The sequence below is a fragment of the Sarcophilus harrisii genome, chromosome 1, assembly GCF_902635505.1.
Source record: "Sarcophilus harrisii chromosome 1, mSarHar1.11, whole genome shotgun sequence".
In the NCBI taxonomy this organism is placed as follows: Eukaryota; Metazoa; Chordata; class Mammalia; order Dasyuromorphia; family Dasyuridae; genus Sarcophilus; species Sarcophilus harrisii.
This window is the reverse complement of record NC_045426.1, coordinates 656,053,059-656,080,929: the sequence shown is the minus strand read 5'-3', so window position 1 is coordinate 656,080,929 and position 27,871 is coordinate 656,053,059. Positions and strand designations below refer to the sequence as shown.

Here is a 27,871-nt window from a genome sequence, read left to right as displayed (position 1 = left end):
TGAAGGAAAGAGAGGTAAATCAACTTGTTTTCCATTTATGAATCTAAATAGGTTGACAGTAATTGGAGAAAGAACCGCTCTCTCATATGTCCAACTATCTAGGCTAATCTGGCCAAGTTCTCTAATCTTAATTTTGAGATAAGTACCAATTGCTTTTCTTTTTTTTTTTTTCCAAATCACTTAGCTGGTTCAGATTTTTACTTGGTTCACTTTCTTCAAGTCAATATGGAAGGAAACCTCTGATTTAATATCTTAGTAATTTGATCTTACAGTGTTCAATATTTTATCAATGTCTTGGATAAAAGACTGGTCAGTATACTTATGAAATCTGTAAAGGACACAAAGTTAGAAGCGAAGTCTGGGTGACAGAATCAGGATTCAAAAAGATGCCAACAGATTAGAATCATAGGATAAATCAAGTAAGACTATATTTAACAGAGGTGAAAGGAAAGTCCTACCTACACTTGAGTTAAAAAGCATAGCTCCAGCTCTTCTCTTTCTCTGTGACCTTGAGTTGGGGTCACTCAACTTCTGGACCTATTTTTTTTTTTTTCCTTTGTAAACTCATAATGGTGGGTCAGATAATTTCCCTTTTATCTCTAAATTCTATGTATCTATTCCATACAAAGACTAAAAAGGCCAGTATGGTTTCCTGCTCTTCAGGAAGATAAAGCCCACCTTCCTAGGATCAGTTCCTAAGAGAAGTGTTTCCTGGAAACACGTTAATACATAAGGATCAATTTTAGCTAACAACCAGAGAAGACAGACAGAGGTGGAGGCTCTTTAAGGTACTAGGTTCTACCTGGATTCTCTTGCTCTATTCAAACAAAGTACCATTCCTCTTAATTTCTCAGAAACAAGGGAATGGGATAAGGGCAATCAGAATTACCAAGAGTTGGAAATCAACAGCACTGCCATACACAAATGTCAGACACTGATTTCTGATAGAAGGCATGGCTGGATTATGGATGTAATTTGCTAACCCATGATTGAGTCAAGGAATGGTAATTAGTTGCAAGCTATTCCTGAAAGCATGAAAATATTTGAAAAGGGGTAAAGGAAATTGTGCAAGAAATCTTTTTTTGTTATTCAAACCTGTGATTTCACAAATGTGAAGAGCTTCTGGTATAGAAAGTAGTATTAATAAGTTGCTTGGCAGCTCTGAGATTTGAGTGATTTATTCATTTTATATTGCCTAGTGTATAAGAGGCAGAATCTGAATCCAGGTTTTCCTGAATCCTAAGTCAACTTTCATTTATCACCATGATGTTTCTTAAGCAAAGTCATGGAGGTGGAAAATTATCTCTATCTAGGTAACTTGCTTAGACTTCAAACTCAACATGTCCCAAACTGAACTCATTATCTTTCTTGAAAAACTGTCCCTTAAGGAATTGTCATTTTAAATAACAACATTATTCTCCTGGTCTCACTTGGGATCAATTTTACTCTTCCTTCTCTCTCATTCACCAGCATCTAATCTGTTTTCAAGTTCTGTAGGTTCTATATTCCCAATAACTCTCATCCATTCTCTCCCATTGCAACAATCATAGTTCAGTTCCTCATCTCTTTTCCTCTGATTATTGTAATGATCTATCTAGTTTTTCTGTCTCCAATTTTTCATTTCTCCAATATATATTTCACATCAAATTCCAATTCAAACACTTGCTAGATGTATGAACCCTGAGTAAGACACTTTGGCCTATAGTTCCTCATCTCTAAAAGGAGAGGGTTGCACTTGATGGATTCTAAGATCCCTTCCAGCTCTAAAACTCTGATTTTACAATTTTATTAATGGATTTCTCTTACTATTCTTCCACTCAAAAACTTTCAGTGGTTATTTATTGCCTACTGAGTAAAGTTGGCACCTTGTTTCACAATTCTCTCTTTCAAATATTTCATCATCCAAGTTGTATTATTCACTGTTTCCCATTCTCATACTATCCTCTTCTGTTTTTGTCCAGGCCTTTCCAAAAGCTCCATTTACTTGATACTTCAATTGTTGAAGTCTTTTTTTTCTTCAAGAATTAATTCCATTCTATCTTCCCAACTTCCATGAAGACTTCCCTAAAACCCCAGAAGATTTTGTCATCTCTCCTCAAACTTTCCACTTTATATAGAGCTCTCCTTTGCACTCACTCTGCCTTACACTACTCTTATTTGCATTTAGCTTGTCCTTCATTCTATTCAATTATGAGCTTTTTGACAGTAGTTTTTCTTTGTATTGTCTGTGCCTAGAGTATATATCTATATAGACAAATGTGTCTTCTGCCATATATAATGGACAAATTTATCAACTTCAATCTAATTCTCAGAGACACTCTTTCTTCAATTTAGCTCCATTTGAAAGATGAAAACAAACAACAAAAAAACAAAAATCTAGGCATAAGAACACACAAAATGGTAAAGTCAGGGCATAAATTCAGGTCTCCTGACTCCATTGCCAATGTTCTTCCTATTACAAACCATTAAATTATAACAGGAGAACCCATCCATATCCACTGCACCAGTAATATTCTTTTCACCATTTATTCTCCTTAAATAAAGAAATATGTATAACTGAACATTTTCTGCATTATTCACATTCATAAAATCTTTTTTCCCAAATGAAGTCTCTCATGTCTTTTAAGGCTTTTGCTCAAGAAAAAGGATTTTCCACATTCATTGCATACGAAAGATTTTTTTCCCATATGAATGAATTGATGTTCAATAAGAGATGAGTTATGAGGGAAGATCTTCCCACATACTTTACATTCATAAGGTTTCTTCCTATCATGAATAAACTGATGATAAATAAGGCAAGAATTTCTACTGAAGGCTTTGCCACATTCATTACATGCATAATTGTTCCCTTCTGGATGCATTCGCTGGTGGTAAGACAGACCAGATTTCTGAATGAAGGCCTTCCTGCATTCATGACATTCATAGGGCTTCTCTCCAGTGTGAATTCTCTGATGTTTATTAAGTTGAGTTCTCTGACTGAAGGCCTTCCCACACTCCTTACACTCATAGGGTTTTTCTCCAGTATGAATTCTCTGATGTTGACTAAGGGATGATCTGTCACTGAAGGACTTCTCACATTTGCTACATTCATAAGGCTTCTCTCCTGTATGGATTCTTAGATGTTGAGTAAGATGGGTGCGCCTACAGAAGGCTTTCCCACATTCTGTACATTTATAGGGTTTTTCTCCAGTATGAATTCTCTGATGTTGAGTAAGTGATGAACTTCGGCTGAAAGCTTTCCCACATTCATGGCATCCATAGGGTTTTTCTCCAGTATGTATTCGGCAGTGTTCAATCAGGTGTGCTTCAATACTGAAGGCTTTTCCACATTCATTACACTTGTAGCCATTCTCTCCATGATGTATAACTTGATGGTGAATAAGGCTAGACCTCTGACTGAATGTCTTCCCACATTCATGACATTCATAGGGTCTCTCTCCAGTATGAATTCGCTCATGAACAGTAAGGTTTGTTTTCCGACTGAAGGCTTTCCTACATTCCTTACATTCAAAAGGCTTTTCTCCAGTATGAATTCTCTGATGGTTAATAAGGGATGAGCTATCCCGAAAGGCTTTCTCACATTCATTGCATTCATAAGGCTTCTCACCAGTATGAATTCTCCGATGTGGAGTGAGACGGGCTCTCTTACTAAAAGACTTTCCACAATCTGTACATTTATAGGGTTTTTCTCCAGTATGAATTCTTTGATGTTCAATTAGGGATGAGCTATCACTCAAGGCCTTCCCACATTCTTTACATTCATAGGGTTTTTCTCCAGTATGAAATCTTTCATGTCTATTAAGTTGTGTTCGGGTCCTGAAGGTTTTCCCACACTCATTACATTTATGAGGTTTCTCGCCTGTATGAATTTTCTGATGTTGAATAAGATATGGTTTGTGGCTAAATGCTTTTCCACATTCAGGGCATTCATAGGGCTTTTCTCCAGTATGCTTTTGGTGATGTTCAATGAGGCTTCCACCAGTATTGAAGGCCTTTCCACATTCGTTACATTTATATGGTCTTCCTCTATGATGAATTTTCTTGTGGTGAATAAGACCAGACCTCTGATTAAAGGACTTCCAACATTCATGACATTCATGAGATTTTTCCCCAGTGTGAATTCTCTGATGTATAGTAATGTTTGCTCTCTGATTGCATACTTTCCCATATTCTTTATAATCACAGTGTTTCTCTCCAGTATTAATTCTTTGTGGTTTTATAGGGAATAAACTGTGGCTAAAGTCCTTCACAAATTCATTGCATTCATAAGATTTCTCTCTAGCATTTATTTGATAATGTTCACTAAGTGCAACATTAATACTGAAGATTTTCCCACATTTCTCACATGGGCAGGATTTCTCTTTTCCACTTAGTGTCTGAGGCTGTGTAAGGGTTGTGTGATAACTGAAGAAATTCTCACATTCACTATGATTCCAATATTTTGTCTGTTTGCAGATGTCCCGATTGAAGGTTCTGTCAAATTCATTGCATTTATGGCCTTTCTGTGCAGTGAAATTTTTTTTGTTAGTCAGTTGTAGGAAATAATTTTCCTGGGAATAATGTTTTCTTTGAGTCTCTCCAATATTCTCCTTTTGGTTCAAAGATCTGCTCCCCTGTTTAAGAGCTTTTCCAAACATATAATCCTGGTAGAAAACTTCTCTGTTGAATGTCTCCACCAGTCTCTCTGGTTGACCTACTTCTTCATGATTTTGAGGTGATTTTGGGGTCTGGCACTTGGTCTCCAAGTCTGGAAAAAAATTAACAATCATAAGAATTCTCATGTTGGAATGAATAGAGGGAATGACTTCAGAAATTTACTCCAACCCTTATGGGAAGAAGTAATCCTTCATTTGTAATATGGAATTCATATGTCATTTGAATGGGAAAAGCTTTTAAAGATTATTTAATTCAAATGGTACGGATAGTTCCATGGTTGTTTAAATCAAATAGTGCCTAGAACAAGGCACAATACACAATTCTAATTGTAAGATTCTATGACTGGTAAGGGAGTACAAAGAAATTTAGCTTGCCTTTCCCAGTCATAAGAATAGGATTTTTATCCTACAAAGATTTCTGCAAGGGAATTTTGTCAGAAAGTCTCTTGCTAGTCTGGAGAAGGGCCAGAATGAGTTGCAGGTTTCCAAGAGTATTTTGGGATTTCTTTTACTTTTAAAAAAAAGTATCAGATATCACTGTTTCTGACTAAAGAGATTAGGATTTTACAAAGAGAAAACTGAGGCTCAGAGGATTTACCTAAGACCACGCAATGAATTACCTTGTGTATTCTGGTAGGGAAGAACTATTGGGGAAATATTTGTCTTTCTCCCCTGACACAAAAGTTACAGAATCTTAAATAAACACTATTCTTGATTTGGCGATGCCCAAATCCAAACTTTTGCACATCATGCATATCCAATATATTAAAAATGGTCACATTTCAATGAATAGGTAGGCTATCAATTGTAATGACTCATCTGTGAATGGAACATATTCACTGAATCAGGTACCTTCTAAGATCATTCCTTTTTCAGTTTCTTGAGGATAAGGCATCTGCAGTTCTTCCCCCTGCTCCAACCAAGAGATCATGACTGGTTTGGAATCCACAAGTCCTGTTTATAGGAAAAGAAACAAGAGAACCCTGTTTATGTAATAAATAGAAAATAAAAGGATTTAGGATTGTTTTTCAAAGCGGGGTGTGGAATGGTTCATGTGGCAGTGATACACAATGAAGAGAACTCTGCCCTCCATCTTAGAAAATCTGGGTTTGAGTCTGGTTTTGTTACCAACTCAACTTATTACCTAGATAAATCAAAGAATCATCCAGTCTTTAGAAAGTAGAAGGGTTAAGAATAGTTCATTCATTCAAACTTGCCCTGAAACATGAATTTCCCCTAACCATGTATCACAAATGATTAATCCACCTTCTATTTAGACTCAAAATAATAGGAAAGTTGAAATGGGCTCAGAGACCATAATCTCATATTTACAGCAGGCATAATGTAGTAGAATAGATATTGGACTGAGACACAGATTTGAGTACACTTGTATGACTTCTGTCCTTGGGCCTCAGCTTTCACATTAGATTAAATTATCTCAAAGTGCCTTTCTAATTCTAAGATTCTATAACTGGTATGGGAATATAAATAAATTTAGCTTGTCTTTCCCAGCCATAACGTTAGGATTTTCTATCATACAAAGATTTCTGCAATGGAATTTTGCCAGAAAGTCCCTTGCTGGCCTGAGGAAGGGCCAAAATGAGTTGCAGGTTTCCAAGAGTATTTTGGGACTCCTTTTACTTGATACCAAGGATCAGATTATCATTGTTTCTGACTAAAGAGATTAGAATTCCTGGAAGACTGAACTGCTTTGTCTAAGCATAGTGGAAGCCAAAAAGCATTTAATAACTGGTACCCTCAAAGGTAGACCTGATTTACAAGGGGAAAGTAACCTTACCGAGGGAGACCAGGTTCCTGTAGTTCTCCAACATCACATCCTTGTAGAGGTCCCTCTGAAGAGGGTCCAGGTGTTCCCATTCCTCTTGGGTGAAGTTCACAGTCACCTCCTTGAATGTCACTGCTTCCTGAAACACAGATTTCTGCTGGCTCAGGGGCCATCCCCCAATATGTCCTTAGTGGGTTAGGCTGGAGTTAATAGGACTCACCTGGGGCAAGGAAGGTGGATAAAATATAGTATGGCATAGTGGAAAGAGTGCTGGGGCTTGGAATCAGGAGACATTTGGTTTTGAATTCTACCTCTGATACATACTATATGTGTGACCATGGGCTAGTATTTAATCTCTCTGACTTAGTTGTAAAATGGTGGTGATAATATCTCAAATACCCATTTCATATTGTTTCAACTGAAATGAACTATTAAAGTGCTCTGCAAATCTCACAGCCTGATGTAAGCACCATTCATTATTATTATTTCTTCTGGATGGATTTCTGCTAGATCTAAAAGTGTTTAGAAGGGAAAAGTGACCTGAGGCAGATTATTATTGGCATCTCTTTCAAAATAATCAAGTTCTACCATTAACTTACTGGGTAAACTTTGGCAAGTCATTTGACTTACTCTGCCTTAGTTAACTCGATAAAATAAGGATGTTGAGCTAGAACCTTGAAATGCTCTCTCTAAAATGTAATGTTCTCTATTGAGGTCTTCTTGGGGTCTCTGGAGGCAGCCTTCGTTTCAGTTCAGTAATCACCACAAGAGGACCCAGGGGTTAAAGTGCAAATCCTTTATTGTCTCTTTCAAAGGCTTGTCTCCTTTCCTGGGGCCCAGTTAGCTTTCTTAGAGGCCTATGTCTCTCCTTGGTTCTGAGAGCTTGAGTTCCTGCCACCAGTCCTTTGCCTCTGCCAGCTTCTGCCTCGAGCTCTCTATGAATGTCCATCCTGGCTAAGGCTCCTAACTTATGCCTTACACTGAGTAAACACCAATCATCACTATGAAACCATTATTTGTTATAGGATTAAATCAATGATAAACTAGATTTAACCATGTCTCCTCAATTCCACTTAGTACCTTGTTTCAAGTTCTGGCTCATAACAGAACCTTTTCTTTCTTTGATAGAAATAGAAGCAGGGCTCAGAGCCACATTCTCAGACATCGAAGCAGGAAGTGTGAACCCAATTTTATCAGAGACCTTTGCTCAAAGAAGCTAATACACTAGAGTACTCTCTTGTCTTCTGTTCCCTTCTAACATCCCCAGACATACAATGTATAATATAAATTTTATATTCTAGACTTAGACTGGCTCTCAGAGATTATTTATTACAATATAATTATAAGAGTATTTTTACAAAGTATACTATATAGTCCAGAGAGAGAAAAGGTGTTACTCAAGAGGTCACACAGCCTTGAACTCTGATCTCCTGACTCCCAAGTTCTAGATTTTTTTTCACCAAAATATGCTGACTTCTATGGAGACATAGAGATTTGGGACTTGGGCTCTCATTGAGATTATGTTGGAAAAGAGACATTCAAGAATAAAGAAGGGAAACACATCCATACTTGAGGATCTGGGACATGCAAGCAAAATGATGGAGAACCCAACTTACCCAGGAAGTGACATACTTAGCAACCATTGCCTCTTCTTCTGTGTTCCACTTTGGGGGAAGGGATGACTTCAGAGACCATGGAGCTATTGGAGAGAAAAGTTATAATGAGGAAAAGCACTGTAGTCTTGTGCCTTCAGACTCCCAGGGCAGAAATCCCCTCAAACATGTTTGTAACCTTAGGCTCTTAAGAAATGTGACTTAGGATTTGGGTTCTGTCCCTGGAGTCATGAAATGGTTTATGGCATGAAAAATAGTGTATTATATATCACAATCTAATAGGAGAGACAAGACAGGGAAAGAAATTTCTGATTGCCTAGAAACCAGAATATGAAAAATACAGAGAAGTCAAATACAAATGAATTAGGAGAGAAACCCCATTCAAGGATATTAGGGTAGGCTTCCTAAAAATGGCAATATCCAAACAATGAAAAGAAAAAAAAAGAAATAAATGACTCCAACAGTTGGTAGATATTGAGGGAGAAGAGAAGGTATTCAATGCATATTGAGTGATGATAATAAAGATAGGAAGGTAGGAGAGAACAAGAAGGCATCTGGGATAATGAGTCTCCAGTCTAGGTTAAAGAGAACCTAAATATGTGTGTATGGGAGATGAGAGAAGGTGGGGAAATTGGGTGATGGCAATTAAGTGTGAGATTGCTGTAAAAGAAACTTGACATGACATTAGAAACCTGGCCTTTGGTGAGAGTTGTGGCATCCTAAAAAATACAAATGAGACATAAGGGAGAAATTAGAAGAATGGGAAATGGATTAGATAGTGACATTGGGTAAGAAGGCAGTTAGTATTGGGGAGAAGAAAATAAGCTCAGTTTGAGATATGCAGGTGAAGTTATATAGAAGGTGATGGAAAATGCACGCATGGAACATTAGGTAGAAGTTAATAGTAAAGATATAGATTTAAGGTTGTAATGGAATACATGGAAATGAATGAGTTAACCAAGGAAGAATAGAGAAATAGACCAAAACCTGAACTTTGCAAGATACTCACATTTAAAGAATTAGGAAGAGGATGAGTCATAGGGTGACAAATTTTTCAATGATAATGATGCAGGAATGGAAACATATTTAAAAAACACATATATCCTATATCAGATTGTTTGTTGTCTTGGGGAGGGGGAGATAAGGGAGAAAAAAACTGGAACTCAAAATCTTACAAAAATGAATGCTGAAAATTATCTTTACATGTAATTGGAAAAATAAAATACTATTGATAATGATTCAGGAAAGCTGTAGACTAAGGCAGGGAGAAGTGTCCGCAAACGATAGAGAAAATGAATGGTCATCAATGAAGTAGGATCTATTTGGTAATAGTTACAAAATATTAAAGAAGACCAATGGAAAGGACTAGACAAAGATAACAATTAAAAAAACTCAATATTCAATAGACCCCAAAACATAAAATACTTATGAAAGACTTCTTTATTTGATAAAAGTTGCAGGGATAATTAGAAAATGAACTTGCAGAAATTAGGCCTAGAACAGTATCTTAAACCATATTTCACAATAAATTCAAAATGGATATATGAAAATTAAAATAACAATACATAAAATTATAAGGTCATATATTTTTCAGAGGTATGAGTAGCAAATGATTCTTAATGAAACAAGAATCAGAGGGAGGAAAAAAGGATAAAGTAGACATTACAAGTACATGAAATTGAAAAGCTTTTGCAAAAACAAAATCAACACATCTAGAATAAGAAGGGAAAGAGTAAAATCTTAAAGGAAGCCAAGAAAAACAGGAAATAATGGTGAAAAGGCATTACAGGCATAGGAGACAGACACTTAAAAAGCACTGACCAAGAGATAACTTGTTTCATCTAAGGAACATCAAGGCCCCTGTCCTGGATTGTGAAGTATAGAGATGAAAGTAAAGTGTTAGAAGATTGGAAAGGTATTAAGGGGCTAGTCTGTGAAGACCAAAAAGGGGACTTTATATTTGATCCTAGAGGTAATAGGGAATTACTGGAGTTTAATGGGAAGGGATAACACAGCATATGTGTGCTTTAGAAAAATCACTTTATTAACAAAGTGAAGTGGATTAGAATAGGGAGAAACTTGAAACAGAAAGTTATTGCAATAGTCTAAGAAAGAGGTGATGATCGCCTGACATAGGACTGTGATTGTGTGACTGGAAAGAAGGGGACCTACAAAAGAGATGGTGAAGGTAGAAAAGACTTCACAACAGAATGACTATACAGGGTAAGTGCAAGAGGAGTTGAGAATAACATTTAGGTTGGAAGTCTGGGTGATTAGGAAGAGGATAGCAGAAAGTATCCTTGACAATAAGAAAAAAGATAGAAAGAGCTTTGGGGTGGGGAGAAAATCATGGATTTCTGCTTTGAAAATGTTGATTTTGAGATGCTTATAGGACATCCAGTTCAAGTTAGTCAAAAGGCAGCTGGTGATGGGAGACTAATTCACGGAAAAGACAAGGGCTGAATATACAGATCTAAATCTAGATATCTGATTATATAGATCTGCATAGAGATGATAATAGAATCCAGAGGAACTGATGAGATCATCAGGGAAGATAATACAGAAAAAAAAGAAAAAAAAGAGACCAGAACAGATTCTTGGAGGAGACTCTCTATGGGTAATGGAAATGACCTACATGAAGATAAAGATGAAACGAAATGGTCAGACAGTTACAAGGAGAATTAGGAGAGAAAAATGTCACAAAGACAGTATTCCTGAAAGTATTCAGAAGAGGGTGACCAACAAGAGAGTTTCATTTTGCGCTTCATAAATTTGCCAAGATGAAGGATGGGAATAATCAAATCTGAGGAGTTGTGGAAAGACAAATCCACTAACACATTGTTGGTGGAGCTGTAAATAAGTACAAGCACTTTATAAAGCAATTTGTAATTATGCAAACAAAATGGTCAAAATGTCAATATTTTAGGGCAGCTGGTAATGCAGGGATAGAGCACCTGCCCTGAAGTCAGGAGGACCTGAGTTCAAATCTGGCCTCAGACACTTAATACTTCCTATCTGTATGACCTTGGGCAAGTCACTTAACTCCAATTGCCTCAGCAAAATAACTAAATAAAATGTCAATATTTTTGTTTCTAAAGATTCTAATGTTAGGCATATATTCCAAGAAGTCCATTGACACAAAGAAAGACTCCATATACACTAAAATATGGACATCTATGTGACAGTGCATAGAGTGATAGGTCTAGTCGGGAGAATCTGAGTTCGAATCTGACCTCAGACACTTACTGAACTGTGTGACTCTGAGTAAGTCACTTAATTATGTTCATTTCAAGTTTTCTCACCCATAAAATGAGCTGGAGAAGGAAATGGCAAACCATCTCAGTATCTTGGCCAAGAAAAACCCAAACAGGATCATGAAGAGTTGAAAATGATTGAACAATAACAATAAAAACAACAAACCCTAAAATATTTAGAGTAGTATTTTTGTGGTAGGTGGCAAAGAATGAGAAACGAAGTAGAAGTGGATGAACATAGGATAGGGAAAGACAAATAAATTATACTATATAAATGTGATAGATTATTACTGTGCTGTAAGAAGAAAAGGATATGATGAATACAGGGAAGTATGGAATTTTATGTGAATTGATGCAAAGTGAAGTAAACGAAGCCAGTAAAACAATATACAAAAGGATCACAAAAATGCAAATAGAAAAAACTAACACTGTTTAGTAACAAGGATGTCATTAGTGACCTCCCAGAGAACTATTTCATATGTTTATGGCTTCTAAAGGGACTGAAGAAGCCATTTGGTCCAATTCTCACATTTTACAGGTAAGGAATCAGCCAATTGATCAGACTTTCTTCTTGGGGTGTTCTACAGCTTTTGGATAGGAGGTAAATGCTTAAAGTTAACTAGTGTGGAAGGTCAGGAGGATGGAAGATGAAATAATAGTCACTGTATTGAGAGCATTAATGAAGTGATTAATACTATAAAGTATGATTAAAGCCAGAATCACAGACTTGGAGCTAGAAGAAACTAGACAGATTATACAGCTTTCATTTAACAGAAAGGAAAAGCAAGGCCAATAAAGAAGTAGTTTCCTTTAGCACTTATATCAAGTCAATGGCAAAATCTAGCCTGGAATTCAAGTCACCTAACTTTGAGTCTAGGAATGTTTTCTTTCAATATTACTTTCACTACCCACAAAATGGCTAGATTTATCTTGTCGATAAAAACATTTAGGGTCCCCATATTTCCCAAAACATTAGGCACATTTCCTAAAATACATTTTTTCAGAAAGGTATACACATGAACACATTTAGGCCCTGAATATAGAGAAGCAACAATGTCTCCTGAATAAATAAACAAGCATTTATTAAGTCCCTACTGTGCTTTAGTCACTTGGGATACAAGTTCATAGAATGAAACAATCCCTATTGGCAAGGAGCTTCCATTCTAGACAAAAGCTTAAAATGGTAATATTTCATGTTTTAAATTCTGTATCTAAATCTTATTAATGTAAGACAGTTTCACAGATATAAAAAAAAATACAAGAAGTACACAGATACTGACATCTATACAAATCATATCAACATACAAAGACACACATTCACAAATACAAACTCATTAACAAATACAGTCATATAACTAAAAAAAAAATGTTGTAAAGATCTACACAAAGAATTGACAGCCCCGGGTCACAGAAAGATCAGAAGCCAAGAAGGCATCAGGGCATTCATCCTGGGGTCCTCATCCCTTCCTTCTTCCCTGAGTTCCCACCCTCTCATTAGGTAAAAGAACAACAAAAGAGAAAAGGAAAGGAAGAGTTGTAAGAAGATTGTATGTGTCTGGGGAAAAGGATGAAAGAGGTTATGAGGAATAGAAGCTAAAAGAAGAACACACAAGAGGGATACATAGAGTCCACTTTGCCCCTTCACCCAGAATAAAGACCTCTGCAAGTAAATTTCTTCTTTAAGACTTCTGAGAGGGACTGTTCTTTGGCCAGGATTATGGTATAAAACCCAAAAAAAGAAACTTCACACAATTATGCATGAAATAATCCAAGAATGTCCTTAAATGATAGAACATGAGAGGAAAGTAGAAATAGAAAAAAATCCACCAATTACCACCTGAAAAGAGATTATTTGTGGAAAACACATAGAAATATTATTGTCAAATTTCAAAACACCCAGAACAAATAGAAAATTTTGCAAGAAACAAGAAAAAACAAATTTAAATACGCTGAAGTTACAATTAGAATTGTACAGGACTTAGCAGAAGCCACAACAAATGACCTACAGATCCTAGAATCATATCTACCAAAAACCAAAAGAATTGGGCATGTGGTCAAAAATATATCCAGCAATATTATCCATAATATTAAATGAGAAAAAGTGGACATTCAATGAACTTATAGATTTTCAGCACTTTACTAACCAAATCCAAAATTAATAGAAAATTTAACATATAAGAATCAAAATCAAAGATCAATTTCAAGGAATTTAACATGGACAAATTTTTTGTTTTGTTTTTAACATGGGAAATGTATACCATGTGTTTCAGTGAGTCAGAGACAGTCAGAGATTCCTGATTTCATACAGTAGCCTTTTCAGGCCACCCTGAGGACCTCCAGCATAGGAGAGACTCTGCCTATTTTGCTGCATACAATACAGATGAATGGGAAGGTCTGCAAGATGCAGGAAGAGAACAGGTAAAATCTACCAAATCTTTTTGTTATTGAGCCTACCATATCCACAGGAGTGTGGAGATCTTCACCTTCCTTCATGGATTCCCCACCTAGAATGAGTATATTTTCCTTTTCCTATATTTGTAATTCTCACCTCTTTCCTGAAGAATATGAGTCTTATCCTCCACAGTGATTCCTCTCTGACATTCATCTGATCTCTGGACATTGCTGAAGTCTTGATCCTCTTGGACAGGAACTTCTTCAGCATCAGTGGTTCCTGGATTTTCTCCTCCTTGTTCTGCTATAGTTCTAAAAAGAGGTCCTGGGGAATGGGGTGCTTTCTCTTGGCTTCCCGGAGGCTTTCTCTTCCAATTCCATTCTATTCTCTTCTCCATTTCCATTCTAATTTCTGAGGAATCTGGTCTGACCTGTGGACCCAGGATGTGGGGCCTCCGTGGCAGTGGGTCTTGAACTGGAAGCTTTTCTGAGTTTCTAATGTGAGTCTGAACCATAGGAAGTCCTCTCTCAGAAGTCTCAGGCTGTGTCCTGGAGAACTGGAGGCTGCTATGAGGTAGAGAGAGGATGGAATCAACTTGAGGAGACCAATGACCAATGTTCTTAGAAGAAGGCTGAAACCCTGGAACAACAACCAAAAAAACCCAACTCCACAGGTAACATCGTACTGTGGAGTGGGAAAAGCCCTAGCCTGCTGCTTCTGACTTAGCTGGGCAGTATTAGGTAATATACTTTCTGGCCCACTGCATAAGAGGATTGGACTAGACAGCTTAGCTCTGTTTTTACAAAGCATTGTCACACTGGGTTAGTTTCTTCCCCTCTCTAAACCTCAGATTTCTCATCAGGTTGTATCTATATTCTAATAATTAGAGCAGTCCAAAGGTGAAATGTATTGCTTTGTTCCCCCTCACTAGATATCTTCAAACAAGCCCTTGTCAGGTATATTGTAGAGGGGTAACTTTCAAATAAAGATTGGATTATTATGGCTCTGAGGTCATTTCTGAATTTAAGATTCTAGTTTGAATTGTTGATTGACATTTGCATTAAAGATGTGACTATAGACTCAGAAATGTTAGGGCTGAAAAAGATCATGGAGATCACTTAAGACAATCTTCAGATGAGCAGAAGCAAGAGATCATTATATACGTCAACAACGATACTGTATGAAGCTGTATTCTGATGGAAGTGGATTTCTTTGACAAAGAGACCTAACTCAGTTTCAGTTGATCAATGATGGACAGAAGCAGCTACACCCAAAGAAAAAACACTGGGAAATGAATGTAAACTGTTTGCATTTTTGTTTTTCTTCCCGGGTTATTTTTACCTTGTGAATCTAATTCTCCCTGTGCAACAAGAAAACTGTTTGGATCTGCACACATACATTGTATCTAGGATATACTGCAACATATTTAACATATATAGGACTGCTTGCCATCTAGGGGAGGGAGTGGAGGGTGGGAGGGAAAAGTCGGAACAGAAGTGAGTGCAAGGGATAATGTTGTAAAAAATTACCCTGGCATGGGTTCTGGCAATAAAAAGTTATTATGATAAAAAAAATTAAATTAAAAAAAAGAAGAAGGCAATCTTCAGACAGGAGAAGTGATTTAATGTCTGAGGGACTTATAGGGAACTTTCTACAGGGAAAACTTCCACAGATGCAGATCGTCAAGTCTTTTCTAATATATTTTTTGAGGGTTGTCATGAGGGACTTAAATAGCTCATCCAAAGCCAGAGGCAGGCCTTGAACGTAAATTTATTCACCAAACGCTTGCCCTCCATTCACCATATCACATTGCCCCTCATTGCATTATAAAACATTGCATCAATTTATAGAGGTTGAACTCGGTTAAACTGAAGAATTGCAACCATCCTGTACCAGAAGTAGAAAAGTCCGTAAAGGAGGCGAGGGATTCTAGGACAGCAGTCTAACACTAATATCGGCAGGCAAACTGGCGTAACAAGGAAAAAATAAATAGAGTAAAATACTGCAGTAGGAGTCGGAAGACTTGGCGTCCAAACCCCCGTTCAGAACTTTCCGTAGACGCAGTTATTCCCCCCTCCTAAATGCACACCCCGGGAGAGGAGAGCGCTACCCCTGACCGGCGTGAGCAAAGGCATCGCTGACTCTCCCGGGGCTCGGCGCACCTCGGACGCTTCACCTGCAGAAAAGGAGACGGTCTGCGTAGGCAGAGGGCGTGCCCTCCCGCGGGAGCTTCCCACAGCCGCCTCCCGATCCCGCTTAGGGCACTGATTGCGGGAGATGTTGTTCAATTAGCACTCCCGCCCCTCCTCCAGTTCCTCTCCCTCCCCCTCCCAGAGCCGAGTTGCATCTCTCTAGCCCGCTCCCATTGCCCTCCGCTCCGTTTCCCGGACGACTCACCCGCGCCCACGCTCCCAGCTAGCGGGACAAAGCACCGGTCCATCAGTCAGGCCCAAGAGCAAGTACGCCTGCGCCAGGGGAGCTCTCGGACTACATTTCCCGAAAGCCTAGGAGATTGGTCGCGCCTGCGCCCTGCTCAGAAGGGTGGACGTGGAATTGTGGGAAATGGAATTCACTAGGAAGAATTCTGGGGGTGTGGGAAGGAACTGCGACTGCGCAGGCGCTCTGCCGGTCCATCCTTGGGGCTGAGGTGAGAGTGCGGGAGCAGTAGTTATTATTATTATTCGTTTCCTCTGCGTTTGAATCAGGCCGTCTCGGAAACAGATGGTTTTAAACAAAACTAAAAGGAGGTGGAGGGCTCATGTTTCTCAGTTTGACATTTAAAATCCATGACAATCAAATTTCTGCCAAACGTAGGTTTTCTGCTGGTAAAAATAGAGCACCCCAAAACTATGGGGGGGGGAGGGGCGAAGGGGGGAAAAGGGCAAGGAGGGAACAGGCATATATTAAGCACCTTCCACGGCTTACTATTACAATTATCTCATTGGAGTCTCACAAGCATCTTGGGGGGAGGGGCTATTGCTAGCCCCATTGTACAGCTGAGGAAACGAAGGCCGGCCCAGCATCCCGTCTGGGAAGCATCTGATTTAGGGTTCAAACTCATCTTGCTGATTCCAGGCCCATCGGGCCAGCAAACCGGCAATGGGGCTTTGTAGATGACAACTCTGGTTGGTGTTGTTTCCTTAAACTTTTGTTTTCCTGCAATTTTATATTGAAGTACAAAGGGTTATATTGGGGATGCTAGGAGAATTCCGACCCGAGTAAACAGTTTGGGAGGAAAAATAGACTTAACTTAGCTTTAGAGTACTCCGCCTTTCGTTGTTAGCCGGGTGTGGAGGTTTTGTCTTAGAGGGGGGGGTCAATCACTGAACTCTAGGAGATTGGAACTAAGGTGGCCAAGGAAGAGAAACTCCACATCTGGAAGAGTAGGAATCAGCAGCCAACGGGGAGCAGAGATCCAGCTGCCACCGACTACCAGAGCTCCTGCAGAACAACTCCTGGCAAGTGAGCAAGGTTGGAGATGCCCCGGTCATCGCCGAGCAAACTTAAGTGAGAGCAAAGCCATGATGTCGTGTCTATAACACTATACCCTCAAAAGCATGGGTTGTCCTTTCATGGGTGTGTCCTGCTCATGTTGTTGAGCGATTTTGGTCATGTCTGATTCTTTGTGACCCCATCTGGGATATTCTTGGCAAGGATACTGGAGTGGTTTGCCATTTCCTTCCCTATCTTATTTTACAGATGAGTAAACTGAGACAAACAGGGTTAAGTAACTTGTTCAGGGTTACATAACCAGTAAAATCAGATTTGAATTCAAGAGAATAAGTCTTCCTGATTTCAAATTCAATAATCCGTTCACCATGCCACCTAGCTGCCTTATTATGTATTCCATATATATATATATATAATTTTCCTTATGTATAATCTCTATGCAGGATCATTTCCCCCATGTCACCTCTCATATTTCTCAAGTGCAAAATTAGAGAATCTACCTCAAATATTCATAGGGACTATTTGTGTCCAACTTGTGGCAGAGCATCCTAAGCTCCTATTGATCTGACCAGTCATCATCAAACACACTAACTTGACTCAAACATAGTGATGTTATTTTGGTTCTCTTAGAGAATGAAGGACAACAATTATTTTCCGCATCAATAGAGCGTATATTTGTGGGAGAGTATGATTTAGGTTTGAGGGAAATGTTCTAAAATGCTATTTTATTAAATGCCTTTGAAGTATTTGTGTTCTCTGGTTGACTAGAGATAAAGGAAATACATCTGTGAGGACTTGAGGCCCCTTTTAGGTTTTTTGCATTTTTTTTCCCTTCCTAGCCTTTACATTCCAACTAAACTTCCATTTTCTCTCCCCCATACCTGGAGATTACTCTATCCTCAACTTAATATTTTAGATTCCTTAGCTTCCTCAAAACTTAGCTCACATAAAAGGCCTATTCTGAGTCCCCTATTACTAGCACTTCTAACCCACTTATTGCAAGGTGTGGACACAGTCATATAGACCCTCAGCCCTGATTATAGGGCTACCTACACACAAGACTGCACTGACTATAATGTCCACATCATAACAAACACATTACTTTGTTTCAGCCTACTCTTCTTCCTGAAAGTAAGGAAAGCCCTAAGCTAAGATCTGCTTCGTTTCTCATTTAAGCTGTTTCCCTATCTGGAATGCCCTAGTTTACCACCTCCACTTTGAAATCCCTAGCTCCCTGCAAGCTTCGATTGAAGTGTCAACTGCTTTAAGAGCTTTTGCCCCAATTGTTAGCGCTCCTTCCTTCCATTTCATTGCTTTCTATTTTCCCAATTATTTTATGTGTTATTTTCCCGTAGCAAAACTTTAAGTACCCTGAGAAGGGGTGCATTTTGACCTGCTATGTATGCATTGTATTTAGTGTAAATGAAATGACATTATTGCAGGTATTTGGAAATGAGAGCCGCAAAGACTTCTGGGAAATGGAGTCGGAGATTGGATTCCAGGTCAGGTAAAGTTGCAAGAGGAAGATGGGTTCCTCTTGCTGTTCAGGGCAGGATATGCAATAAGCGCTCAATTAATTAATCAGCGTCAGTTGCTTGAGCCATTAGGGAGAGCGCTGGCTCACAGTAATCTCTGGACTCCATTTCCCAGAACATTCTGATACGGTTCTGCTCACATCACCCGTACCAATCTCGTTTTCTAGAAGCCCTCCGCAAATGTCAGTTTGCTCTGGTCGTTTTAGAGCGCGATGGGTTCTGGGAATCATAGTTCAACGGCTTAGTCCGCACAGGCGCAGTAGTCCCTGGATCCAGAGCTCGGCTCTTTGTTCTTCTGGCGACTGGAAGGTGAGTCTTGTCCCAGATAAATGCTGACTCCCCTTGCTTGCTTGCTCCTAGTATCCCTCATCAGGAGTTACCGGCTTGGAGACGGAGATGGATCGGGAAGGTTTTGGAAGAGGCGGTTCCTCAGGGATGGGTGGGTGTGGAAGGGCATTCCCGGGGGTTAGGGGAGAGTTTGGGCAGGGGAGGTCTGACGTCAGCCCTCCCGCTGTGAAGAGACTTCGGAGAAGGGCGGAGCCTGCGGAGCTGGGAAGGCCTGACGTCAGAGATCGGGCAGGTCCTGGGAAGGGAGGCTGGACCCCGAGTTTCTCCTGAATGCTTGTCCGAACCTGGATGGGCGTTGGGAGCAGCTGCTTCAACGTCTGGGACTGGGTGTAAGCGCCCTATACCCATGTGACAGTGTGTCTTTGCCTGCATCATTTATCTGGAGTTCTGGGTTGGGTTCTAGGCGCCATATTTCATGAAGGGCGTTGATGAACTGGAGTTGGGTCCAAAGGAGGGCGGCCAGTATGGGGACGGAGATCGTGCCATCAGACAAGCAGTTTGTGGGAGTGGGAATATTTTGCCTTGAGAAGAAAAGGGAAATGGGTTAGAACAGGATAATTTGAGGAGTTGGCATTCAAAGCCCTTCCCAAGGTCCCCCCATCTTCTTACACCCCGCCGGGTTTTCGATCCAGCCTCCTTGTTTGTCCTCCAACAAGACACTCCACTTCTCCAGGCGTTTTCGCTGGCTGTGCCTCGATCCCTCTCCTTGCTGAGTCCATCTCGTGGCTTCCCTTGTTTCGTTCAAGTCCCAGCTAAAATCTTACCTTCTACAGGAAACCTTTTCTTATCCTCCTAAGACTAATACCTTCCTTATATTATTTCCTATTTATTTGTAAATAGCTTGTTTGTACAAAATTTTTTTTGCATCGTTTTTCTTCTTCATTAGAGCGCAGAAACTTTTTCCTATCTTACCCACAAGACTTGTCACTCGCCTTCTTTCTATTGATTATCTCCTACTTATCTGTAAAGAGCTTGTTTGTACATAGTTTTTTGCATCATCTATTTGAGGGCAAGAATTTTTTTCTTATCTTACCCTTAAGGTACTTAATAAATACTTATTGACTGATAATGTATACCAAAGCCTCTTAGGATCTTCAAGTTGCTTTCAAAACTTAGCTCATTACATCTACAATAGATTTTTTTACAGATGTCCACAGCTGCTGATAGCCACTCTCCCAATTATTTTGTATTTACTTTGCATATATTTTATATTCATTTATATATTATAAATAGTTTCCTAATCAATCCACAAGCATTTTCTAAGTGCTTACTATGTGGCAGTAATAGTGCTGGGCAATGGGGATACACTGCCCTTACAAAGCTCACACAATCTAATGGAATATAAACAATGTTCAAGAATAAAGATAATTGGAGGATTCAGTCAATAAACATTGATTAGAGCTTTTTCTGTTGTTGCTAAATGTTGGTGATACAAAAAGGCAAAAGACAATTCCTGCCCCCTAGGAGTTTACAATCCAACAGGGCAAGTCAACAGGCAAACAAATATATACAAAGCCAGAGATGTACAAGATAAATAGGAAATGGCTGACAGAGGGAAAGGATGAGAATTAAGAGGGATTAGGGAAGACATCCAGAGCAGAGAATGGAGACTATTCTAGGCATTGGGGGACAGTGGGGAAAAAATGCTGGAGATGGAGTGTCTTTAAGGAACAACTAGGAGACCCAAATCACTGGATGAAATAACTGGTGGGATGTAAGCTGTTAGAGGACTAAAAAAAATAAAGGTGGCTAGGTAATGGAGCCTTTGAATGCCAAAAACAACATAATCTTGGAAGGAAGATACAAACATTAAAGAAGGTTAGGAAAGGCTTCTTTTGGAAGGTGAGATTTTTTCTGGGACTTGAAGGAAGCCAGGGAAACCAGAAGACAGAGATAAGGAAGAAAATGCCTGTAGTTGGGAGATGTTCTTTCTCATGTGCAGAATAGCAAGGAGACCAGTGTTGCTGCATGGAAGAAGACAGGAGGTATGTGGAGAGGAGGAACAGGAACACTAGAAGAGGACCAAGTAAAAATCAGAAGATTTATATTTGATACTGGAGGTAATAAGAAGCCACATCAACATCTGAGTGGAGGCTGGACTGGATCAGTAGGGGAAAACTTAAGTCTGAGAGGCCCATAGGCTACTGCAGTAATCCAGGTGGGAGGTGATGAGGGCCTGCACTAGAAAAGTGGCCATGTCAGAGGAGAGGAAATATTGAGAAATAGTATCAAGGGAGAAACAACAAGACTTGGCAACAAATCGGTTATGAGGGGGTAAAATAAAAGAGTTGAGGATAGTACCCAATTATGAATTTACCTCTAGATGTTGTATATATTTTGAAGTAATTGAATAGAATTTCTTTCACTGTTGCCTCCTAAGCCTGATAAACCCTTGACATGATAAGCATTTTACAATGCTTGCCTGTTCATTCATTCTATCTATGCCCTCTATCTAGCTGTCTAGCTATTCATTCATGCATCTATCTCTATCTCCTTCCATCTGATTATTCTCAGAACTTTATAAATTTTATAAAAATATTGATATTTTTATAGATTTTGTATTTCTGTTACCTTACTCAAGTCATTAACCATTGATTAATTTTTCTGCTTCTCTGGGGTTTCCTAAGTAAAACATAATGTAATCAGCATATCATGATAATTTTATATATGTTTTATGTTTTTATGTATTATTGTTAACAATAATAATAACTAATATTTATATACTGCTTACAGTATGTTAAATATTGTGCTAAATGCTTTACAGTTACCTCATTTGATCCTCACAATTCAGTGGGATAGGTACTATTATTACACCCATTTTACAGATAAAGAAACAGAAAAATAGGTAAAATGACTTGCAGTCTGATATCAGCAGCATACAGCTAATAAATGTCTGAAGACATATTTAAATTTACATATTTCTGACTTCAAGCCCAGAGCTCTGCTCTTGGCACCACATAATACCCCTACTTACATGTTGTTTTTTTGATAGAATGTAAGCTTCTTGAGGACAAGATCTGTTTTATTTTGATATAACAACATTTGTTGAGATATAACAACTCTAGTACCTAACACATCAGCTATCAGGTAAATAAATCTTAGATAAATATGCCTGCTGATTTACTAGGGATTAGATGTATTCTGCTTGGACTCTGGGGTAGAACTCATATAGGACAATGTCATTTAGTGGGGAAAATAATTTCAGTTTTTTGGAGGGAGGATTTTCAGTAGTATTTTATTTTTTCAAATACACGTAAAGATAGTTTTCACCATTCATTTTTGTAAAATTTTTGTGTTCTAAATTTTTCTCCTTAATTCCTCTTCTCCCCAACATACCAAGCAGTTTGATATAGGTTAAATATGTACAGTCCTTTTAAGTATATTTCCATATTTGTCATGTTTTGTAAGAGTAATCAGACAAAAGAAAAAGAAATACAAGAAAGAAAAAAACAAATAAAAAAGTGAAAATACTGTGCTTCAATCCATGTTTAGTCTCCATAGCTTACTCTCTGGATGTGATTGGCAGAAAAAATTTCTAATATTTAGAATTGTCCAAAAGTGAAATAAAGTATCTCAGCTGATGGTGGGTTCCCTTTCCACAGAGTTCTTCAAACAAATGTTTATTACCTCTTAGAACCATTGATCTTGAATGACCATCAGAAGCCATTTCATCCAACCCCCTCATTTTATAGATGAGGAAATTGATGTCCAGAGGAGTTAAATATCTTAGCCAATGTCAGGTCTGTGTCAGAGGCAGTTTTTGGATTCAGGTCCCCTAACTCCAGAGTCAGTGCTCCTTCCCTTGTACCACCTGGAATCTTCTTCAGGTATGGATTAGACAAAGTGATCTCTGAGGTCTCTTTCAGCTCTGTGTATCTGAACTCATTTCAGGAACTTGATTTGTGCTGTTCAACTGGTCAAGGTCCCCAACCTGTTAAAGGAGGACAGGGGATTAGACCTGCTATTTCATTGGTATAAGGAATTCCTAGCTGAAGAATCTATACCATGGTAGGTTGGCACCTTCTCTGCAATTTATTCCATAAGAGGATAAATTATTTGTCCACAGTCATACAGCCAGGCAAGAATTAGAATCCAAGTCTCTTTGGCTTCAAGGATAGCTCTCTATCCACCATGCCATGTGGTCTTTGCTAAAAGAGATGACTTCTTTATTGAATCATAGGATTATAGTTCTAGGATTTCAGGACCAAACCCCTCATTTTGTAGATAAGGAACTGAGACCCAGAAAATCTAAGTGCCATCCCCAGATTGTAAACAGCAGAACTGGCATTCACACAAGATTTCAGACCCACATTCCCCATATTGTTTCTACCATATCACAGTTGTTTGTAATGTTCTTTGAACAAAACTTTTTTAGAAGTTTTACTGTAGCTTTTTGTTTTTACATCGCACAATTAGTCATTTGTATATCCTCTTCTTTTTTCTCTCTTATATCACCTGGAAGAAAAAAATAAACAAAAATAATCTCTACTGTCTACCCTTGCTACCTCTGTCAGGAGGAATGTAGCTATCTGATTCAGCTATTCAGAAAATGGCTTTCTTTTTAGTGCTGTATTTATATTGTTGCAGACGTTATGTATATTATTCTCCTGGTCCTGCTTATTTAACTGTGCATGATTTATGGAAATTTCCCATGTTTCTCTGAAATTTCATATTCATAAGATCATAGAACTAGATCTAGAAGGGACCCAAGGGGCTTATTGGAGGTACATAGATATCTATCCCAGGTCTCATAGTTTTAAGGATGAAGAGCCTGAGGCCTATGGATATTAATTTGCCAAAGGCCTTACTGGTAACCAAGCATGCATCAGAGACAGAATTTGAACTCAAGACCTCTGAATGTAGGAACAGTACTATTCATTGTTCTAACTGCACAAGTCTCCCATTATACTCCTATAACACAGTGTGTTCACCCCTTCTCCATTTAATGGCCTTCTACCACATTTCCAGTTCTTTACTTCCACAAATTAGTACACATTGAACATTTTAAAACTTGTAAAAATAAATATTTGTAAATGTCATTTGTTTTTTAAATCACTTAAAGTTCTCCCTGCGTCCCTTTTTCCTCTCCCAAAGAGCTAAAAATTAAAAAAAAAAAAAAGAGAGAGAAAGAAAAAAGAGCAAAATGTCAGCAAAGCTGATCAATATACTTAACAAATGACATTATTATCTATAATGTATCACATTTGTGCTTCTCCTGCTTTTGCAGAGGAGCAGGGGAAAGTGTCTTCTCATCTCTCTGAGCCTTTCTGGTTTTGAGCCCCTTGAGCTACATCTCTGTGCCTAGGATTGGTATCACCAGATCAACAGGAAGTACTAGCTTTTCTTACCACTAAACTAAAATTCTAAATTGTGTTCAAAAATAGTAGGACCACCTTACACCTTAACCAGAAGTATAGCAGTGTGCTTATCTTCCCATTGCTCACCCCCATACCTCAGATTTTTGTATCATCGTGGCCAGTTTTTGGGGAGTGATTTGCATTTCTCCTATTATTAGTGATCTAGAGCATACTTTCATGTGGTTGTTGATAATTTACAAGCATTATTAACCTGGTCAGGCTTCTACTACTCAATTGGCAGTGTACCATTTTGTATGTCTGTTGGCTGATATAATAAGGATACTGGATTTAGAATTTAAGTGCAAGGGTTTGAGTCTTACCTTTGCTTCTGACTTAGGACAAATCTCTCCATAGAATCTCACAGTCTCAGAGGTGAGAGAGATTTTAAAGTCGACCAAATTTGGCCTCAACCTGAAAAAGAATTTTTTCTACAACAACTTGGGATCTGTGAACTTTTTTATTTGAATCTTGATGGTAGTTCAGTTGGCTTTCTTTGTAGTCCTCTGCATTTCATCCTGTGTGTTTAATAAACCGTTCTGAGAAAGGGTCCATATGTTTCATCAGGTCCCCAGAGGGATCCATGGCACAAAAATGCACGAGAAACCTCGTTCTGCAACATGACAAGGAAAGGTCATACAGCTTTGGCCTAAAGATGCCCAGTAAGCGGTGGTGGTAAGGGGGCACAAACCCACTACCTCACAGAAAGTTATCCAGTCCAAATTTTAGTAATTAGTCGTTAGGAGGTCTTTTCCCTCACACCACACCTTGCTCTGCAGCTTTCACCACTTGCTTCTAGGGGTTGGGGGGAAGACCTGAGGTTGAATCTGGCTCAAACCGTTAGTAGCTCTGTGATCTGGGGCAAGTAACTTCACCTGTTTGCCCCTTGTTTCTCAACTGTAAAATGGGGCAATAGCAGTTCTGCTGCAATGTTGTGGCAAAGATCAAATGAAACTATTTGCATAAATTTGTATAAAGTGCATGACTCATAGTGAGCACTATGTAAATGCTTCTGCCCTCTGGAGCCAAACTGAGCTGGCTGATCCTCATTCACGTGAAATCCTTCAGATACTTGGAAAAGCTGTGTCAGCTGAGCCTTGGGCTAAATATGCTCAGCTCCTTCCCTCCTGTGGCAGGCCTGGCCGACCCTGTCATCCTGCTCTTCCTTCTGTGGATGTTCTTCAGTTTAATGGAGTGTTGTGCCCTAAAATGTTGTGCCCAGACCTGAATCCAATTCTAGTGATGTTGTCATTTACACACAAGTCTTCCCAGGCCTACTGGGATGGTCGGTCTTAGCCCTGACCTTCCAGGGCTTCCCTTTACTCATCTTCAAATGCTGTGGTGCTGTAAAAGATGTATTACTGAATCAAACTCATCTTGTGCTCGTTTGTACATCTAGGATGTTTGCCCGTCTCTGCAGGGTCCAGGTTTGGAATGGGTGTTGGTGCTGCTGGGCCCCTCCTGCTGACGCTGGCCTTTGGTGGTCTCTGTAGTGACTGGGCTTGGGGGCACCAGAGACAGGGAGATTGTTGGTGTGGGGGAGACAGCTGAGCACCAGGACAAAGATCCCAGTTAAAGTGATATTGTATTTGGTGTCCCCATCCTGCCTCTCCTCCCAGCATAAGCCCTGCAGGAAGGTGGAAGAAGATTGCCAGGGGAGCAAGACTGAAGCCAAGAAGATCCACCTCAAACATCCTGAGCTTCCCAGCAGAGACGGATGTAGGAGCAGATACTGGAGTTGTTGGGGCTGCCACAAGTTTGTTCGTCTTCTGTAGGAAACAGTTCTTGGGAATATCGGAACACTTTTGGGAAATGTCGAGGGCTGACTGTGGAGGACTTGGCTGAGGCTTTCTTGCTGGAGGAAAGATGAGAATTAGAGACAGGATGAGGTGGGTGTGAATCTGTCCAGTATGGCAGAGAAAAAGAGCAGAGGCCAGGATAGGTGAAAGAGCAATATGAAGAGCTGACGGACTCTTTCTCTTCCTAGTCCTTCCCCCACCAACACACATATCCTTGTATGTCCCAGCATGACCTGTGACTTCTGGCCTCTAGGTTGGGCCCCACAGTCATAAACATCCAGTTTTTGTCATGCTCAAGGTATGGAAACATCCTCTTTTTTCTTAATTAAACTGAGACAAGATTAATTTTTCAAGGGGTTTATTTGTGTTTAGAAACTAAGAAAAAAATTAACCTGTTTATGATCCAAATAGAAACATGGACTTTGTAGCTTCTTTGGATGCCAGGTTACATTGCTGAGTTTACCATTTGTTCAAACCTTAGGTCTTTCTCCCATGAATTGTCTCACCTCCAACTTGGGTGGTTGTTTTTTTTTTGTTTTGTTTTGTTTTTTAGCCAGAGGACATGATTTCATAGGGAAGTTAGGTGGTACAGTGGACAGAGTGATGTCTTGGAGTAAAGAGCCATCTTACTGAGTCAAATCTGGCCTCAGACACTTATTAGGTGTATGACCCTGGGTGAGTCACTTCACCCTGTTCACCTCCGTTTCCTCATGTGTAAAATGAGCTGGGGAAGGAAATTGCAAACTGCTAGTATCTTTGCCGAGAAAACCCCAAATGGGATCACGAAGAGTTGGACAAGACTGAAATGACCGAACAACGACGGCAACATGATTATATACCTTTCTTATTGAATTTCATTTCCTTCCATAGTCTTATTTTGATATCTCTTCATGGCATGGAGGTAACGTCAACTTTAATGGGGAATGCCATCCAGGAGAAAGGTTTGCTCTGCTGTCTGAGGATCAGCCTAATTAAGTATGGAGAGCCTCCCTAATGGGATATTAGTCACTTGGTGATGAATTCTTTGGTATCAGCAACCCATGAAGCAGATACAAAGGCTCTAGTTCTGTGCCACCCCTTCCTTCCCATTTTAAGAAAAGGTGGCAGAGAGTGCTAAGGATCACACCATTTGTAGACAAATTTATCTACAAATATGATAATTATTGGTATCCTGAGACCAGAAGGCATCTAAACAGAAGGATGGCTAGTAGTGTCCCTTGGGAGAGAGAATGAAAGTAGTGGTGGAGTTGGTTGACTTGTGCATGGTTTTATGGAACAATTTATCTTAACTGTGTAGCGCTAATGATGAGCATATTTGTAAGAGAGGGACCATCACAAAGATAGAACTTAAGTGCCAATATCTGTTGTAGAATATGAGAATGTAGAAAAAATTCTAATAACTTGGTAAGATCCTCCAAACCAAATCAAGCATATACTTGATATTGGTGATTTCAATGTGATGTGGGGCTCAGGTGAGGACAGGGGAAAAAAAAGCCACTGGAAAATAAGATTTGTGATTGAAACATGAAACAAGCTTGTAGATTACTCAGAAGTTTCATACCTATATATCATAAATACTTCTTTCAAAAGGTAGTCAAAAGGGCTAATTGGATATGGTGAACACCAAGCATACAGTGAAATGGACTATTTTATCAGGTAATATATAAATCAGTGGTATCAATTAA

The 27,871-nt window shown here is 39.1% G+C and overlaps 2 protein-coding genes across 7 annotated transcripts in view; one reads left to right on the top strand and one right to left on the bottom strand.

Moving 5' to 3' along the window:
* Positions 1–122: 122 nt before the first annotated feature.
* LOC100931727 (zinc finger protein 260-like) lies at positions 123–16,253 on the bottom strand. Of its 3 annotated transcripts, none has more exons than XM_031947866.1 (6): positions 16,098–16,253; positions 13,857–14,266; positions 8,058–8,140; positions 6,454–6,580; positions 5,508–5,609; positions 123–4,747 (listed from the first exon to the last, which is right to left on the bottom strand). In XM_031947866.1, exons 2-6 carry the CDS (start codon positions 14,212–14,214, stop codon positions 2,583–2,585), a joined length of 2,835 nt encoding a protein of 944 aa, XP_031803726.1. In that variant the 5' UTR covers positions 14,215–14,266; positions 16,098–16,253; the 3' UTR covers positions 123–2,582. The 3 variants fall into 3 exon arrangements, with proteins under 3 accessions (XP_031803726.1, XP_023352559.1, XP_023352560.1); XM_023496791.2 differs by having other exon boundaries at positions 13,857–14,263; XM_023496792.2 differs by lacking the exons at positions 13,857–14,266; positions 16,098–16,253 and having other exon boundaries at positions 6,454–6,576; positions 8,058–8,117.
* Positions 16,254–16,264: 11 nt separating this feature from the next.
* The window catches only part of LOC100931464 (zinc finger protein 501), a 28,479-nt gene continuing 16,872 nt past the window's right edge, over positions 16,265–27,871 (top strand). Inside the window, exon 1 of one of the 4 annotated variants that reach the window (XM_031947869.1) lies at positions 16,265–16,347. Coding sequence is in view for 2 of the 4 variants with exons in the window: in XM_031947868.1 (XP_031803728.1) it covers positions 18,866–18,994 (129 nt within the window). In the remaining 2 variants the exon portion in view is untranslated. Of the gene's footprint in view, positions 16,348–18,531; positions 18,995–20,270; positions 21,094–27,871 lie in introns of those variants that run through there. The other 3 variants (XM_031947868.1, XM_023496789.2, XM_031947867.1) reach the window with 3 other exon arrangements.